This window comes from Xiphias gladius, chromosome 24, assembly GCF_016859285.1.
Source record: "Xiphias gladius isolate SHS-SW01 ecotype Sanya breed wild chromosome 24, ASM1685928v1, whole genome shotgun sequence".
NCBI lineage: Eukaryota > Metazoa > Chordata > Actinopteri > Istiophoriformes > Xiphiidae > Xiphias > Xiphias gladius.
Genome location: NC_053423.1, coordinates 24,498,951 through 24,514,918, shown reverse-complemented (window position 1 = coordinate 24,514,918; position 15,968 = coordinate 24,498,951). Strand labels below are relative to the sequence as shown.

The following is a 15,968-nucleotide window of genomic DNA, read 5'->3' as shown; positions in this document are numbered from 1 at the left end:
TTAAATATTATTATTATTGCCCTTGGTTTTTTTTTTTGTTTTTTTTTTCCATCTATTAACCGGTGATTTGTTGAATGGTTTAGTTGAAGCTTTTATTTTGAAATGTCGAAACCGGATACATTTCTCGGCCGTTGCTCGCTCGTAGCGGCGGTATGAAAAAAATGGCCATCGTCAGATTCGTTGAACTATCGGAGCCTTTTTTATTAAACTGTCCCTCTTACTGAAAAGGCGGCGGAGTGAGCAATGCGAGTCGTGGCGATGCGGGCCCAAACCGGAGCTAACGAGCGGTAGTCCGGTTGTTTCCCGGCCGTTTGGGCGGCTCTGCGTGCGGCTGAAGCAGATGGGATCCTCGGTGTATTTGGGTAAAAGGCGGAAGACTGCGTATCAACAGACCCGACCGGAGATGCTACACAGCTACGGCCGCTAGCCAGCTAACTATTTGTCGCAAGAGGATGGCAAACGGCAGCCGATTCACCAGGTAAACACACGCCGGGCTGACGGGGGACTGTCGGCGGTGTCTGTGCGCGGCTAGAGGCAGCCTCGGACCCGCAGCCACTTGTGGACAATTGACCAGTTAAACGTAATGTTCAGCTAGCTAATGTTAGCTCGGACGACTGCTGGGATGTTGTCGTTCCTCTTTCTCCGTATGTCTCTGCGACCGGAGCCTCGGATGTGCGGCGTGTGGACAGGGGTCGTGTTTTCTGCTGCAGCCGGTGAAACAATCGGAGTGGATCGGTTCGCTCGGTGTGCACGGGGCTGCAGGCATCGGGACCTTCGCCCAAACTGCAGTAAAAGTGTCTCATCGGTCCCCTGCTCTCCGCACGATTTGCCCCGGTTACCACGCTCTCCCGCAATTAACGTCACTCGCTCCACGTTTTCGAAAACACGCAACAGATATTTCGGATGTTGGGGCTCGATCAGGTCCAGCTAGATACGAAAAGTGGCCAGAGGAAAGTTATTTGGACCATGGTTGGTGTATGGTTGGTGGATTGGTCATGAGAAATGGGGTCTCGGGGTCCAAGCATCCCCAGCCCCCCCGCCCTCCCATATAGGGACCCCGGGACCAGAAATGACGAATGACGGACTGAGAAATTTACATCTTTTTGATTTTTTTCTGTTTTTTTGTTTTTTTGCTTTGCTCTACACCTACACAAACACTTACAGTCACTTCACTTCCTCACCCTCTGGGCCCAGGGGCCCCCCCCGGGCCCCCCCGGCCCCAGACCCCCCAGCCGGGCCCGTACCGGTAATCACCCCACGGGTAATCCACCCACGGGCACCAAGACAAAGAGCAGCACAACGATTAATGATTACTTTATAATACTTATTTTCATATTATCAGCATGTTCGATTCTGCCCCGCTGTTGTTCTGTGCCCGCAGAGAGAGATTCAGAGATCAGAGATCTCATTCTTCAGATGTCTCATTTCTGAAAACTGTCTGAATTCAGAAATAAAAAGTCTCCAGCAGAAAGCAACAGCATATTCTTACATTTGAGGAACTGGGAGCTGTGAATTTTTTTTTTTTTTTTTTTTAAAAAAAAAAATAAAAAACAACAAAAACAAAAAAAAGCAGATTATTTTTAATTTTTTTACTAATCCATTAATAAATTATTATTCAATAAAATTAGAAAAAAAAATAGATAGAAAAAGAAAATATATATATATACATATATATAATAATAATAAATAAGAGATAGTTATATATATATATAATACAAATACACGCTCAACTGTTTGTCATCTGTTTCGATGTATCAAAAAAAAAATCCAAAATAAGCTAATAAATAATAATAAACATCACGATTCTTGATTAATTGAACTTAATTAACCCCTTCCCTTCCCTCCACCTCCCCCTCCCTGCATCTTACGGTTTCTTGTATTTGGCTCTTGTTACTTGAGAGGATGGAGAGCGGGGCGGGTGGTGGTGTTAGTTTTTTTTTCCAGCCGTGTTCGTTTTCTCCACCTAATGAGCGAGAGAGGCGTCCGGAGACTCTCTAACGGTTCCAGGTGTGAATGTGGCCTTAAACGGAAGTTTACATATTAGTCTTTGCATGTGAGTTGTGCTGCAGTCATACGGTATGTGTTAACACTTGGCTCCATCGTCTCCAGGAATTAAGGGAAACGGAGGAAGAATTTCGACTGACGACATCCTTCTTTATGGAGCCACAGCGGGACGACTTGAACTGAGACAGCTTAAACACCCAGCTAGACGCAGCTCTCACCGAACCTCAGGATGGCGAGCAGGAGGAAGTCCACCACCCCCTGCATGGTTCCTCCTCGAGAAACCGTCGACTCGGATCAGGAGATGGAGGACATGGCGGATGCTGCAGAACCGGAGGACAGTAACGGCGTGGCGACCGTCTCCTCTGATGTCTGTGGCCTGTCGGAGGAGCGAGGTGAGGAGGCCGAAGTCAGGCAGGTGTCAGACCACTACCTGGACTTGGACGTGGCAGAGGGAGGATACGAGTGCAAATACTGCAGCTTCCAGACGTCAGAGCTCAACCTGTTCACCATGCACGTGGACACCGAGCATCCCGACGTCATCATCAACACCTCCTACGTCTGCTTGGAGTGTGACTACCACACAAAGAGGTAGAGGACTTGTCTTCCTATACTGAATGCAGTGTTTTCCACAGAATTGGATTCTATTTGTGGAGGGTTCTCAAATTAATTATTAGGTAAAACTGTGTATAAGGTGCTCCACTGCAAATATTTTAATTGCCAAATGAATAACCAAACAATATATACAGCTCCATTGATTCACATTTTGTCAAACAAATTACATCTGTAACATCTGTAATTTAGATATCTTGAGTAGCCGGTGAGCCCAGCCCCGGCACACGAAGCGCGCTCTCGTGCGCACCCCGCATGACAGGCACCCAGAGAGGGCTGCTAAAGAGACTGACAGGGCCGATAAAAACTTTGCGGCCCACCGATGCGGCGGGAATCCTCCCGGTGCTCCCGATGGCCAGAGAGAGAGCGGCGCAAGGAGGGGCTGAGTGGATCAATGCGCTGCGCACAGCTCTACCATGAAATAAGGTTTTACCCGTTTGAAATAGTAGAAAAAAAATTACAGAAAATAGAAAATCGACATGTGGTGGTCAAGGTTGATACTGTGGTGGCCGTCGAGAATAAATCAATGTATGGGAAACACAGGAATGTGTTTGAGAGTAAAGGGCAGACAAACTTACTTTTGTTTTCATTTGTCTGTTGACCTTGGTTGATGCCAAATACCAAAACTCTCTAAATTGAACCTGCAGCTGTAAAACAGTATCGTCCAGAAGGCTAGTAAGAGTTTCCAAAAAAGGAATTCAAAGCATTTGCCATTTCCAGCTTTTCAAAGAGGATTTCACGCTTTTTTTTCTGTTTCATATCATTGAAAATTGAAAATCTTTGCTCTTATTATGACCATTTAATGTTTTTATAGTTTTGTAGTTTTAAACATTCATTGATTAGTCAAAAAAAAGTTTGTTCAATCAATCATGGAAGTAATCAATAGTCGCATTACTATAAAATAATGTTGATTGGTGAGTAAAGAAACATACCTGTCAGACCCGTCATTAAAGAACTAACATTAAATTATTTTCTAAATCAAAAGATCACACACACTAATAATCACTTAAATAACGGCAAAAAACCAAATCCAAATACACTTATCTTAAGTGCACTGTAATAACTCTAAGGAACAATATTATGTTCATAATTCCATCAAATAATATCCTTCCTCACTGACTCTGAATATACGGCGCATACACTTTATTTTTTTTACTGTAATGGATTTAGTTTTGATTCAATGTATGGAGTTAGAGCTCCTCTAATCAGCTTTCACAATAAATCTAGAGCTGAAATGATTAGTCGTTAGACAGAAATGATGATGGAGGGATTGTTTCAGTCATTTTGAAAGCAAAATTTTTTTGACACAAATTCTGTGATTCCAGCCTCTCCAACGAGAGGATTTGCTTCTTTTTTTTTCTTTGTCATATCCCATTGTAAACTGAATATCTTTGGGTTTTCGGTCAAACAAAACAAGATGTTTGAAGACATTACCTTCAGCTTTTTGACATTTCATAGACTCCAGCGATTATCGATAATGAAAATAATCACTGGTTGCGCCCTAATTAAATGAAATGACTGTGTTGCTCTCAGAGATGAACCCACAGAGAATTCTTACCAACTCTGTACTTTCATGGAACAAAGTCTCCTTTGGCTCCTAATTGTAGTTCAACAGTATCTTCATAAGTTGCAGGGTACAATGTCAGGTAATATCTGTTTTAAAAATTACAGTAGGGAAAAACTATTCACAAAATGCAAGTGAACACAGAACATATAGTACTTCAAGTAGTGGAATGTGTATCAGACATTTTGGAAAACTAAATTGTATTGTATTGGCCACTGATGATGGGCTGAGGATAAATCAGTGTATCCTGATGCAAAATTTAATCAAAGCAGTTTGTGGTACATAGTCAAAATGCAAGGTTCATTCACTCGGCTACTCAAAGAACCTTCGGCCGTATCACAGTAACGAAGGCTTCTTCAGCAGATGAACTTGCTCAGGTGTCTTCACATGACCGAAGTACAGGACCTCAGTCAGCCTGTTTCCTCATCCTAGTAGCGGTTTCCTTTTTGGCAGGGCCAGCCCTAAAAACGCAAATGTCCCTGACTGACCGACTGCTGACAATACACCATTGGTCGTTGCTCTTTTAAAATGAATTCGCGCAAACTGTTTCTATTGCGTCATCAGGGGGGCGTTTACATGCAGTGTTGCCAACGTAGAGCCTTTGTCACTAGATTTACCGACTTTTCAGACCCTTTTAGTGACACACAAAAAAGCACCTAGCGACAAGTCTAATCTGACTTTGCAAAAACCTTTGCTACTTTCCATAAAAGAGAGTCGCCTGTATTGACCCACAAGCGCGAGGTCAGGCTTTCCCTCCACAGGTGCACCTCTCTATGCGTCCCATTCAACTGACCTGCACAGCTGCTGACACGTACGTGAATGAGCTTCTAACTTTCACTCTGACTGATCATTTTACAGGTAGATACAGCTGAAATCACAGCACAGTTGTCTTTAACTCGTGTGTCTGGTGATTCTGTCAGACGACGACGCGGTTATGAAATCAGGATTTTAGCAGCTTGGAAGTGGCTGGTTAACATGTCGTCTCGATGGGCCACGTTTCAGTCACTGTTTCATTCCGTTGTCTGACAACAGAAACAGAAAAACATGTAGAGGAGAACAGTTTTATTGGGAATTCAGCTGGATTAAGTTACTGTATATGTGAACGAAGAGAGTAGGAGAGAAGCAAACAGATGAAGGACGGTCCAGCCAAATACCAGGTTTGACCTGGTCCTGTTGAAAAATGACAGGTCATAACTAGGTTCATTTTGAACTTTTGGACCCATAGTTCCATCATTTGGCTGTGAACTGCTGCGGTTAAGAATATCAGGAATACGATGTCTCTGGATATGTAATATTTATCTCAGCACTCAGTTAAAGAAAATATTCTGAGGATTTGTCTTTGCCTTAGTTATGTATGATGAAAGAGAGATATCCCCATGATTCTCCCCCTCTAGTTATGACACACTGCTGGCCCACAACGCTCGCCTCCATCCGGGGGAGGACAACTTCACACGAACGATGGTGAAGCGAAACAACGAGACCATCTTCCAGCAGATGGTCAACGACCTCACCTTCGATGGCAGTTTCGTTAAAGTGGAGGACGGCGAGGCGGAGGAGACGTCCCGCAAGGGCATTGCCCTAAGCAAGACGCCCATCATGAGGATCAAGAGCAGACCGGAACCCAAGAAGTTCCCTGCCCCGCACAAAATGGCCGTCGAAGACGTCATCAAAGTGGAAAGCGACGATGAGGACGACGAGAACAAGGAGCCGCCCACTCTGTCTCCCGCCCCAGTGACCCCTGCTGCCGTCGCCCCTCGCCTCATCCCCGTCTCCACGCCGGTGCAGGTCCAGGCCGTCCCGCAGAGCATCGTGGTCAACAGCCCCAACGTGCTGCAGATTAAAGGCGGCTCCAGCGGCAGCACCGTGCTGCCTCCAGGGACGCTGGCTCAGGTTCTGTCGGCTCTGCAGAACCAGCAGAACAGCGCTCAGACCCAGACTCAGCTTCTCATCCCCATCAGCAGCATCCCCACGTACAACACAGCCATGGACAACAACGTCCTGCTGGTCAGCGCCTACAACAGGTAACTGCACCCGGAGTTCATTGTCTTTCAGTAGAATCTTATTCTGTTGCTTGAATTCATGCTAAATGTACGTAATTTCAAAACTGTGGACCACAACGGTGGCTTTGGTTTCCTATCCTACATTTTTCCTTACTGTCAACAAATCCCATGAACAGACTCAAACCAACACTGTGTTCCTGATTTCCCTTCTCTGTCTGTGGCTCTCAGCTTCAAGCCAGTTGATTCTTACTGATGACGTAAATCTTAAGACACATCAAATATACATGGTTTCATTTTTCGTTTTTAAAAAAAGGCTCAGTGCTCACTGTAGTTTCAAACAAACAAACAGGAGGATACAGTGCGTTTGTTGGGGACTTTTTTCAGCTGCGGATTAATCCACATTTGGTGCTGCAGTGACTATTTGGGGCAGTAGGACGGTGTGTGTGTGTGGGACTGAGCCTAAATAAAATACAGTGTGTGTGTGTTCGTGATGATGAATGAACATGTCAACCAGTGCAACAGTGTGACTCACTGATGGGTTTTTAATAGTTCTTGGACAGTGATGGAGCTCTGTGTCTTAGTGGAATGACATATATCAGGCTTAGACAGACACACAACATTTGTTAGTGGGTTACATTCAGTGTCGGTTTTGGTCTTGTCATGAGGTTTGTTGACAAGAAGTAAAACATAGAATATCACAAGACTTGACCATTGACCACAGCTGCCTCTCAAAGGTCCCCTCGGTGGTGCGTTTAAGGATGCTGCGACAGCTGAGACCTGGAGTAAGATGCTGAACTACATCCCTTCCTCAAATGCAAAGCACCAAACTTAAATAATTCTTTTCGTTATGTCTTATGTTTGCCTATTTATCATCTGGATTTGTTGTTTTTCATCTGGATTTCCAGCCCAAAATCAACTCTCCAGTGTTTGATTATCCTTGCATGTGTCAACACCAAAAATGAAGACAGTTGTCCCTGCTCACGGTTGCAGTAGCACACAGTGATAACAAAATTCTGAGACAAAGTAAATGCGACGTAATGTTCACCGTGGTGGAACGGTGGCTGGCAGCGAGCTTCGTGCCTCTGCAAGTTTGCAAGGCTGGAGCTGAAATGACCTGCTGTTTGGCCGTGGAAAATGGTTCAAGTGTGAAGCACTGCACTAATTTTACACATGAAGTTCAGTTTACTCATCATGATTAGTACGTCTCAGCCTGAGAAAACAACCCTGTTCATGTCATCAGGGTTGTCTTGGCTTAGGCTCATGGACTCTCAATTTATAACAGAAAGCCTGAATTACAAACTGCAGGTGTGGAGTGTGAAGGATGTGGTTTTACCAAGTGTGGAGACACCAATAAAGGACACTATCCAGTTGCGTTATTGGAAATGTAGGATCGGGGGCTTCGGAGCCTTCGACCCATTCCGGGGACTTAAAGATAAAAGATGAAAAAGACACATCTTCCCCAAGTCCCAAGCAACCACAGAGACAGATTGTTGAATATTATTTACAATTTGAGATGAAAGATTCACGGAACCTCAATTAACTCAACAAAACAAATCTAACTAGCAAGGTAACAATATAAGGGAATCAGAGAACCCAAATTACAGTAAACGACCTCCCTCACTGAAACAAACAGGAGAAAACAAGGCCAACAAAACTGGCAGCCCCCCCCATAACCTCCACACCTGTGAACAAAGTGAAGATACAAGCGTCCCCCCTCCGTCGTCTGCCGCTTCGGTTTTGACCACTCTGATTTGAATCTGCCGCTCGCAGATCCACCAACCTCATGGAAGTGCAGTGGTGAATCACAGCCGTACTCCTTTACAATTTCTCTCAGATTAAACCAAACTTTTAACTTTGACCCGCATTTCATTGTGATGATCTCCACCTTGATCATTTACTCTTGCATTACTGAACAGCTGATGATGATGATGATGATGTGTGTGTGTGTGTGTGTGTGTGTGTCAGTAAAGTTTCGTCACATTTAATCTCAGACTGACTGATATTGATAAACATCTCAATCAACACCCCAGTAGATTTTACACATTTTTTAGGGCCATGTTTTGCTATGAGGCATTAAAGGAGTATCCTCATTGGCCCGTTTACGTGCAGAAGAGTGTATCACATGAAGAGCTGCGACATTAGTTGATTAATCGATTAGTTGATTGACATTAATTGAATACGAACTATTTTGATAATGGGATAAGTGTCTTAATCATTTTTCAAGCAAAAATACTAAACATTTACTGGTTCCAGTTTTTCAGATAAGAGGATGTGATGCTTTTCTTCGTCAGGCATGATAGTAAGTTGAGTATCTTTGGGTTTTGGGCTGTTGGTTGTTCAAAACTGGGCATCACCGTCAGTTGTGTGTCACATTTTTTCACTATTTTCTCACATTTTAAGGCTGAAACGATTCGCCAGCCAATTAAGAAAATTATAGGCAGATCATTAGTTGTAGCCCTAGTCACGTCGATTTCTTTTGGGGAGGGGGGATAAAACTTTTTTTTTTTTTTTTTTTACAGTCCCATTAGGCCAACTTTACACTGATCAGCCACAACATTAACACCAGTTAGCAGTTTTAATGTTGTGGCTGATCGGTGTATATTGGCTCATACATGTCTGCACAAAGGTGCAAAGAAAAAGGAAACAAATAACTAAATAAAACACCAAGACTGCAGGGGTATGTGTTTTTAGTACAGCTAAATACAGCCTCTGTTGTATCCTTTACTGGTTTTAATAGCTTAGTTTGTAGAAATCTAACAGTCAGACTCTGATTTTTGTGTCGTAGGTTTCCATATCCCTCGGTGTCAGAGATCATGGGCTTGGCTTCACAGACGAAGTTCAGCGAGGAGCAGATTAAGGTCTGGTTTTCGGCTCAGAGACTCAAACACGGAGTCAGCTGGACGCCGGAGGAGGTCGGTGCTTCACGAGATGCTTTCGCACAACGTCACATCCACACCCTGATTTAGGCTGCATTTGGCACATTTGTCCCGCACATGATGCTTTTCTAATTACTGTGAATGTCAGAACGCTGGGTCACATTTCATGTCTTACATTTTCCTCTTAAATTGTGGCAAAAAAAACCGCAGGAAACGTGCAGCATTCAGGCAACTTTTATCTGAATAAAAGTTACTGCTACGGCACCTGTTGTAGCAAAAACGTAAATTCATTGTTTTTTAAATGCTTTCTCCATCCATTTTGTACCAGTTATCCAAGTAGTCCAGGCTGCATTAATGTAATATATGATTAGGTATTATTGTTGTACTGCTGAGAAGTGATACAGTAATAAATAATTTAGGCCGTATTGTCATCATACTTTCTTACTTTGGCTGGTGTGATGGTGAAACAGGTATTAAACTGCGTTCTGTGTGGTATTAAAAGGTCTTAGAGAGTCTTATTTAACTTGATTAACCTGCATAAAACCCTGTAAAACTTTTTTTTTCTTTTCTTTTTTTTTTTTTAATCACCATCAGATTATCTTGGCATCAGACAAGTACATTCTGAAATACATTTAGTAGGCCATCCAAAAAGAATAGGACCTTGAACAGAGTCTTACATCGTCACCTTTTTAACCCCACTAGAGTCAGATCCCACCATGGGCACCACCAAGTATTGGGTTTTATTTTGGCTGATTCAGGAACCTCAGTTTGGAACGATGTGCCTGAAGTTGGCAGACTCTTGAGTCGTTTATCAAATCACTTCATAAATTTTACTGTATAAACTTGCTGTAGTGCAGTGATCTCTTTATTGATTCTAACCTTTTTAAGTGCTGCACTGCTTTCATTGCTTTTTAGCCACTGTCCAACTTTTTTGAAATTGCTATGGTTGTGGTTTCTTGTAGTTTCTGTGCTTCGTCATCTTGTATCTCTGGCTGAATTTTGTTCGGTTCACTCTGAGGAAACCGTCATGTGAAGTGCTTGTGTCACTCTGGTCGACTTTAAATTTTGAGAAAGCGCATTGGATTTGGTTTTCGTTTTAATTATGCGGCGTATGATAACAATACTGCTTGGAATTTATTAGTTGTCACAAAGAACATGTCAGATGTTTGTGTTTAAAAAAAAAAAAACAAAAAAAAAACAGACCAGAAATCAGTACATACAGTAGATGTATTTATCAGCGCTTACCAATGGCATTGCAAACAGCAACTGACAAATCAATCTCACCTCTAAGTCTGTTAAGTAGCTTTTCTGCTTTCCATCATATCACATGATATTCATCAGCAGCCAACATGTACAGAAATCCTTAAACAATCACTAAAATCCACTTTTGCATTCTTTACTGTTCATTTCAACAGAAGTTCTTTGCCTTTTTGCAGAGAAAATCCAGTAATTGTGTCCAGTCGTAGACCAGCCCAGCATGTCACCAACTCCTGATTCGTTTGTCTTATCTCCCAGTTGAGATAAAGTATAGCTAAAACTCTTTGCTGCTCCTCCCTGCAGGTGGAGGAGGCGAGGAGGAAGAAGTTTAACGGAACGGTGCAGACCGTCCCTCAGACCATCACCGTCATCCCCGCCAACATTGCTGCAGCCACCAACGGCCTGCAGTCCATCTTCCAGACGTGTCAGATCGTCGGACAGCCAGGCCTCGTCCTCACTCAGGTGGCTGGTAATGGCAGCGCCGTTCCAGTCGCCTCACCCATCACCCTGACGGTCGCAGGTCTCCCCGGCAACCAGCCCAAAGCTGCCGAACCATCGACGTCAGAATCGAAGACCGAGATGTCGACCTCTTCAGCCAGCATGCCGCTCAGTTTGGACTCAGCGACGACGAAACCGAAGAAGTCCAAGGAGCAGCTGGCGGAGCTGAAGGCCAGCTACGGCAGGAGGCAGTTCGCCACCGAGGCGGAGATATCACGGCTCATGCAGGTCACCAAACTCTCCAAACGAGCAATAAAGAAGTGGTTCAGTGACACGCGTTATAACCAGAGGAACTCCAAGGATCACCACGGTGTCCTGCTGAGCGAATCCCCTTCCAGCAGAGTGGCGGTGTCGGGGGGAGCCAGGGTAGGAAGGAACAGCAGCGGAAGCCTTAATGACAATAGCAACAATAGTGACAACACTACAACCATCGTCATCGACTCCAGTGACGACGCCAGCGACTCCTCTCCAACCTCTGCCAGCGCCCCGGGGTCGTCTGGTTCATCCAGCGACCCACGGGTCAAATTCCGGCACGCCTTCCCCGACTTCACACCACAGAAGTTCAAGGAAAAGACGCAGGAGCAGTTGCTGATCCTGGAAGCCAGCTTCCAGAAATCGGACACGCCCTCGGACGAGGAGCTGAGCCGGCTGCGAGCAGAGACAAAGCTGACGCGACGCGAGGTGGACGCTTGGTTCACCGAGAGGCGGAAAATGCCTTCGGCAGGGCAGTCAAAAGACGGAGACTTCGAAGGGGATGCTGAAAAGGCGAAACCAGCTGCTGTGCCTTCATCCTCGGCTCAGGAGAGGCAGACGACTCCTCCCGCCAGCAGGAAGACGATGAAGAAGACGCCGGAGCAGCTCCACATCCTGAAGAAGGCATTCGTCCGCACGCAGTGGCCGACGCCCGAGGAGTACGACCAGATGGCCGAGGAGAGCGGCCTGCCAAGGACTTACATCGTCAACTGGTTCGGAGACACGCGCTACGCCTGCAAGAACAGCAACCTGAAGTGGTACTACCTCTACCAGAGTGGGAAGGTGCACATGCTCCGTTTATTATAACGAGGTGTCAAAATGATGTCGAGCCGTAGTAGATACGATAAGAAATTTTGTGTTTATCAACTATTTTTTCTTTTTCAATGAAAGAAAAGCAGCATGTGATGTCAGTTCTCAAGTCGTAGCAGCAGACACTAACAGTCATGATGATATTATTCAGAGCACTTTGACTTAGTTACCTTAACAGACCTTATAAATATTTCATGGATTGAAGGTGGACGAGGCGCTGAATGGTGGAGCCAAGAGCCAGAAGAAGTCCAGGAAGCGTTTCCGGGGTTGGTCCAGGAGGACGCGCCGGCCGTACCCCTGCAAACGCTCCCCACAGGGGAGCGCCACCGCCATCAAGGTCTGTGTGTGCATTTACCTGAACCTTAAAAAATGAAAGGTCCGTCGAAACTGGACACTTCCTTTAATGTGATGTATTTCCTTTTGAAGCAGACATTCAGGGATGAATCTCAAGTTTAAAACAGTGCGGTATTTAATAGAAAAAGGCAGGATGATTTCACTAGGACCATAGTTAGAACCGACATTTCAGAGGCGTAAAAGACACAAAAAATAAAAATGAGCAGTCCATGAAAATTGAAACACTGGGTGTTCGATCCTTCCTTCCCTCAATTTCTTTGTGTTGCTAAAGGCAAACCGAAAATGAGAGACTTTGCTGCTTTTCTTTGTTTTTGTATCATTGTAAACTGAATATTTTGGAGTTTTGCTTGAACAAATCTAGACACTGATGACACCACCTTGGACTTGGAAGTTGTGAAGAGCATTTTTTTGCTGCTTTTTGACATTTCATTGGCTAATCAGCAGATGAATTGCTGATCAAAATAATCATTAGTCGCAGCCCTACTTTCCGAACTTTACGGATATATTGTTGGGCAGCCTGCTAGCCAACACGACCTGTCCAACGGCATCGAACACTGTGAACAAGCCACTGGCTGAGGCTAGTGGACTGTCCCTGCTCCCAGTCATGGTAGACGTCATTTTTTATCTCAGTATTGCAACATAGTACAGTTCAAACAAACAGTGACTTACATACTTTGCAAATTATAATCTCTCTGGTAATACAACATATAAAACTCTCTGAGGTCAGTATATACTCTAACGATGACCCCGCACAGAGATCCCGTTAGAGTCTCCTCATCTTATTCCCGATGAGACAGCAATCAGATACATTTCCCCGAAGTTTTCCTTAGACGAACCAACTCGGTGACTTATTTTGTACTTTTTCATTGGATCGTATTTAGTTACTTTGATGCTGAGACATGTTAATTTTATTCCTCCCTCCTGCAGGTGAAGTCTGGTAAGGCGTTTCTGAAGGACTACTACCTCAAACACCGAGCCCTGAGTGAGAAAGACCTGGACGACCTGGTGACAAAGTCCAGCATGAGCTACGAGCAGGTGAGGGACTGGTTCTCCGAGACCGCCAGGAGGGTGGAAGAGGGCAAGGAGCCCTTCAGCGACGAGGAGGCCGAGGGAGAGGAGGGGGAAGGCGAGGACGAGGACGAGGAAGAGGAAGAGGAGGAGGCGGCGGCGGCGGCAGAACACGGAGACAGCGAGGGAGAGATGGAGGTGAAGGAACAAGGAGAGGAAGCCTCTGATGACGACTGCAACGAGGAAGAAGAGGAGGTGGAAGACCACGAGACGATCCAGGAGGAATCTGAAGGTGTCAGCCAATCACAGCCCCAGGCAGAGGAGCAGACATGAGCAGACTGGTGAGCGTCCGACTCGAATGGGCTTTGATTTCATGACCTACAGGACCAAAGACTTGTGGCTTCAAATGTGTTCTAGTCTCACATCTTTAGGTAGAGGAAGTGTGTGAAAAGTTCATTTTATTGCATTTCTGCATTGGTCTACACAACCGAAAGTAAAGTAAGGCTTGTAAATGACCAGGCCTGCAACTAATCTTCTCAATTCATTGATTAGTCTATAAAATATCAGAAAATAGTGAAAAATGTCCATCACATTTACCTGCTCCAAAGTGACAACTTCAAATTACTCGTTTTTGTCCAACCAACAATCCAAAACCCGAAGAGGTGCACTTTAAAAAAAATCTGAAACGAAGAAAAGAAAAGAAAACTCAGACCGCAGAAGCAGAAATGAGAGATTTGTCAGTGTTTGCTTGAAAAATGACTTCAGTCAATTAGAAAAATAGTTGCCTGTTAATCTTCTGTTGATCGACTCATTGTTGCAGCTCTAATACCAACTAAGTTCTGTCCGTAGCACTCAGCGTCAGAAACTCGGAAGGATTCAGATACATAATCTTATTTATGCTTTGACAAGAGAGCTCCTGTATATTTCAACATTTTTCCATTTTTGACTTTAGATTTTAATCAGGCAAAGTTTTCTCAATCACCTGCTTGTGTTCAGACAACATTCAGCATCGGGGGCTTATTTTGTTAAAAGAAAAAAGACATTTAAAATACAAAGAACCTATTTCAAAAGGTTTTGTTTTGGTACAGAACTCTCAGTATGGACGTATCCAATTAGCAGCAGTATCAAAATACCAAGTCGTATTCACAAGTAGCCCCCGAACTGGTCTGAGCTTTACCGTCCGACCGATCCCTTCGATTCAAGATTTTTGAACAAAAACAAACCCTGTTCAGTCCCTGCAGCTTAATTAGTATAATGAATGTGTAACAGTTTTTTTTGTTTGTTTCTTTGTTTTTCTTCATTTCTGAAATCTTTAAATCCAGCTTGTTGAATCCTGCAGACACTCTGCTGTTGTTAAGGGCTCTGCTGAGGAAAGGCTGTGTTACAGTTTGAATATCTGGTAGCACACAGTAGAAGTAAAAGCACACACCCTGAACTAAATTCCTCTTAATGAAAGGCACAACAGAAGGCTTACGGAATCACGGGAGGAAAATAATTCTGATTTGCAGCCCTGGCCGACAACTTCACACACTTTTGTTATCAGTTAATGCAGAATATTTTCTCAGTCAGTCGGTTGTTTAGTCTATAAAATGTCAGATCAGGGTTTTCACATGTCTTGTTTTGCTCAAGAGGGAGACAGAGAATCGGGCACTGGGTAATGTTGGGTCATATTTGCTCAGAAACGTATTTAATCGATCACCAAACTAGTTCTCGGCTAATTTTCTTTCAAGTGACCGATCAGTTAATCGTTTGGTTGAGTCGATTCTGCGCTCCACCCTCGTCGTCTATACGAGCGGTGAAAACTCTCCCGTTCTGTTCAACATTATCCAGTTATCCAAATTCTAACATGATGTAGTCCAAAGTGTATCGATAAGTATCAGTTACATTCATTGTCTACTTGTTTAAAGTTACCGGCAACGTTTCAATATGCGAGGATTTGTTGCTTTTCTCTCCTTTGATAACTTTGGGAATTGAATATCTTCAGACTGTTGGTCAGAGAAAACCAGTAACATGAAGAAGTCGTCCTGGACTTTGGACTTTTACATTTTTACTGTGTCTGGTTCTTTACAGACGAAAAACAATTGATCAAATAATCCAAGAAATCAGGCAGATTAATCAGTAACTAAAATAACGGTTGCAGTGCTGATAGTGTCAGTACAGGAAGTAATATAAAATAGAGCACAACAAAGAATGACAAAAGGTAAGTGAAGTTGACACGGTTTTTTTACATCTGGAAAGATGGGAAATATTGATTAACTGTTGATGTCGCTATAATCTCATCGTTAACCTGAACTGAAGTCATTTATTCAAGCATCAAATCAGGCATATAACGTTGTCACCTGGGATTCAAATAGCACATCATCTGAATCTGAACAAAACAAATGTATTTTTGGAGCGGCCGCCTTGTTGGGAATGAAAAGATTTTCTTCTGTACGTTTGCAGGGAATAAAGTTTGAAGCGACGTTTTCCAAGCAGCTGCTGGATCATCATGTACAACGCGAGTGGTGACGGTCAGAACCTGGTCTGTCCTCGTCTGATGTTTGTTTTTTTTTTGCTTTTGATTCCACAGAAATAGCGTTGCCCCGCCCCCGCCCGCCCCCCACCCCCAACCCCGCCCCCCCACTGTGGAGACGACACGGAGGATGGTATACGTCAGTGTTTCTCAGCTGGCAGGTCGGGACCCAAAGACGGCCACGGGAAGCTCAGACAGAGTCGCGCCTCGGGCGGACCGCGGAT

General features: G+C 44.2%; 1 protein-coding gene across 2 annotated transcripts; it reads left to right on the top strand.

Moving 5' to 3' along the window:
- Positions 1 to 140: 140 nt before the first annotated feature.
- LOC120786225 (zinc fingers and homeoboxes protein 1-like) lies at positions 141 to 15,835 on the top strand. Of its 2 annotated transcripts, XM_040121520.1 has the most exons (8): positions 141 to 478; positions 2,110 to 2,592; positions 5,572 to 6,198; positions 8,963 to 9,089; positions 10,614 to 11,843; positions 12,076 to 12,207; positions 13,152 to 13,573; positions 15,802 to 15,835. In XM_040121520.1, the coding sequence occupies exons 2-7, from the start codon at positions 2,234 to 2,236 to the stop codon at positions 13,563 to 13,565; spliced, it is 2,889 nt and encodes a 962-aa protein (XP_039977454.1). In that variant the 5' UTR covers positions 141 to 478; positions 2,110 to 2,233; the 3' UTR covers positions 13,566 to 13,573; positions 15,802 to 15,835. The 2 variants fall into 2 exon arrangements, with proteins under 2 accessions (XP_039977454.1, XP_039977455.1); XM_040121521.1 differs by lacking the exon at positions 2,110 to 2,592.
- The last annotated feature ends 133 nt before the right edge of the window (positions 15,836 to 15,968 follow it).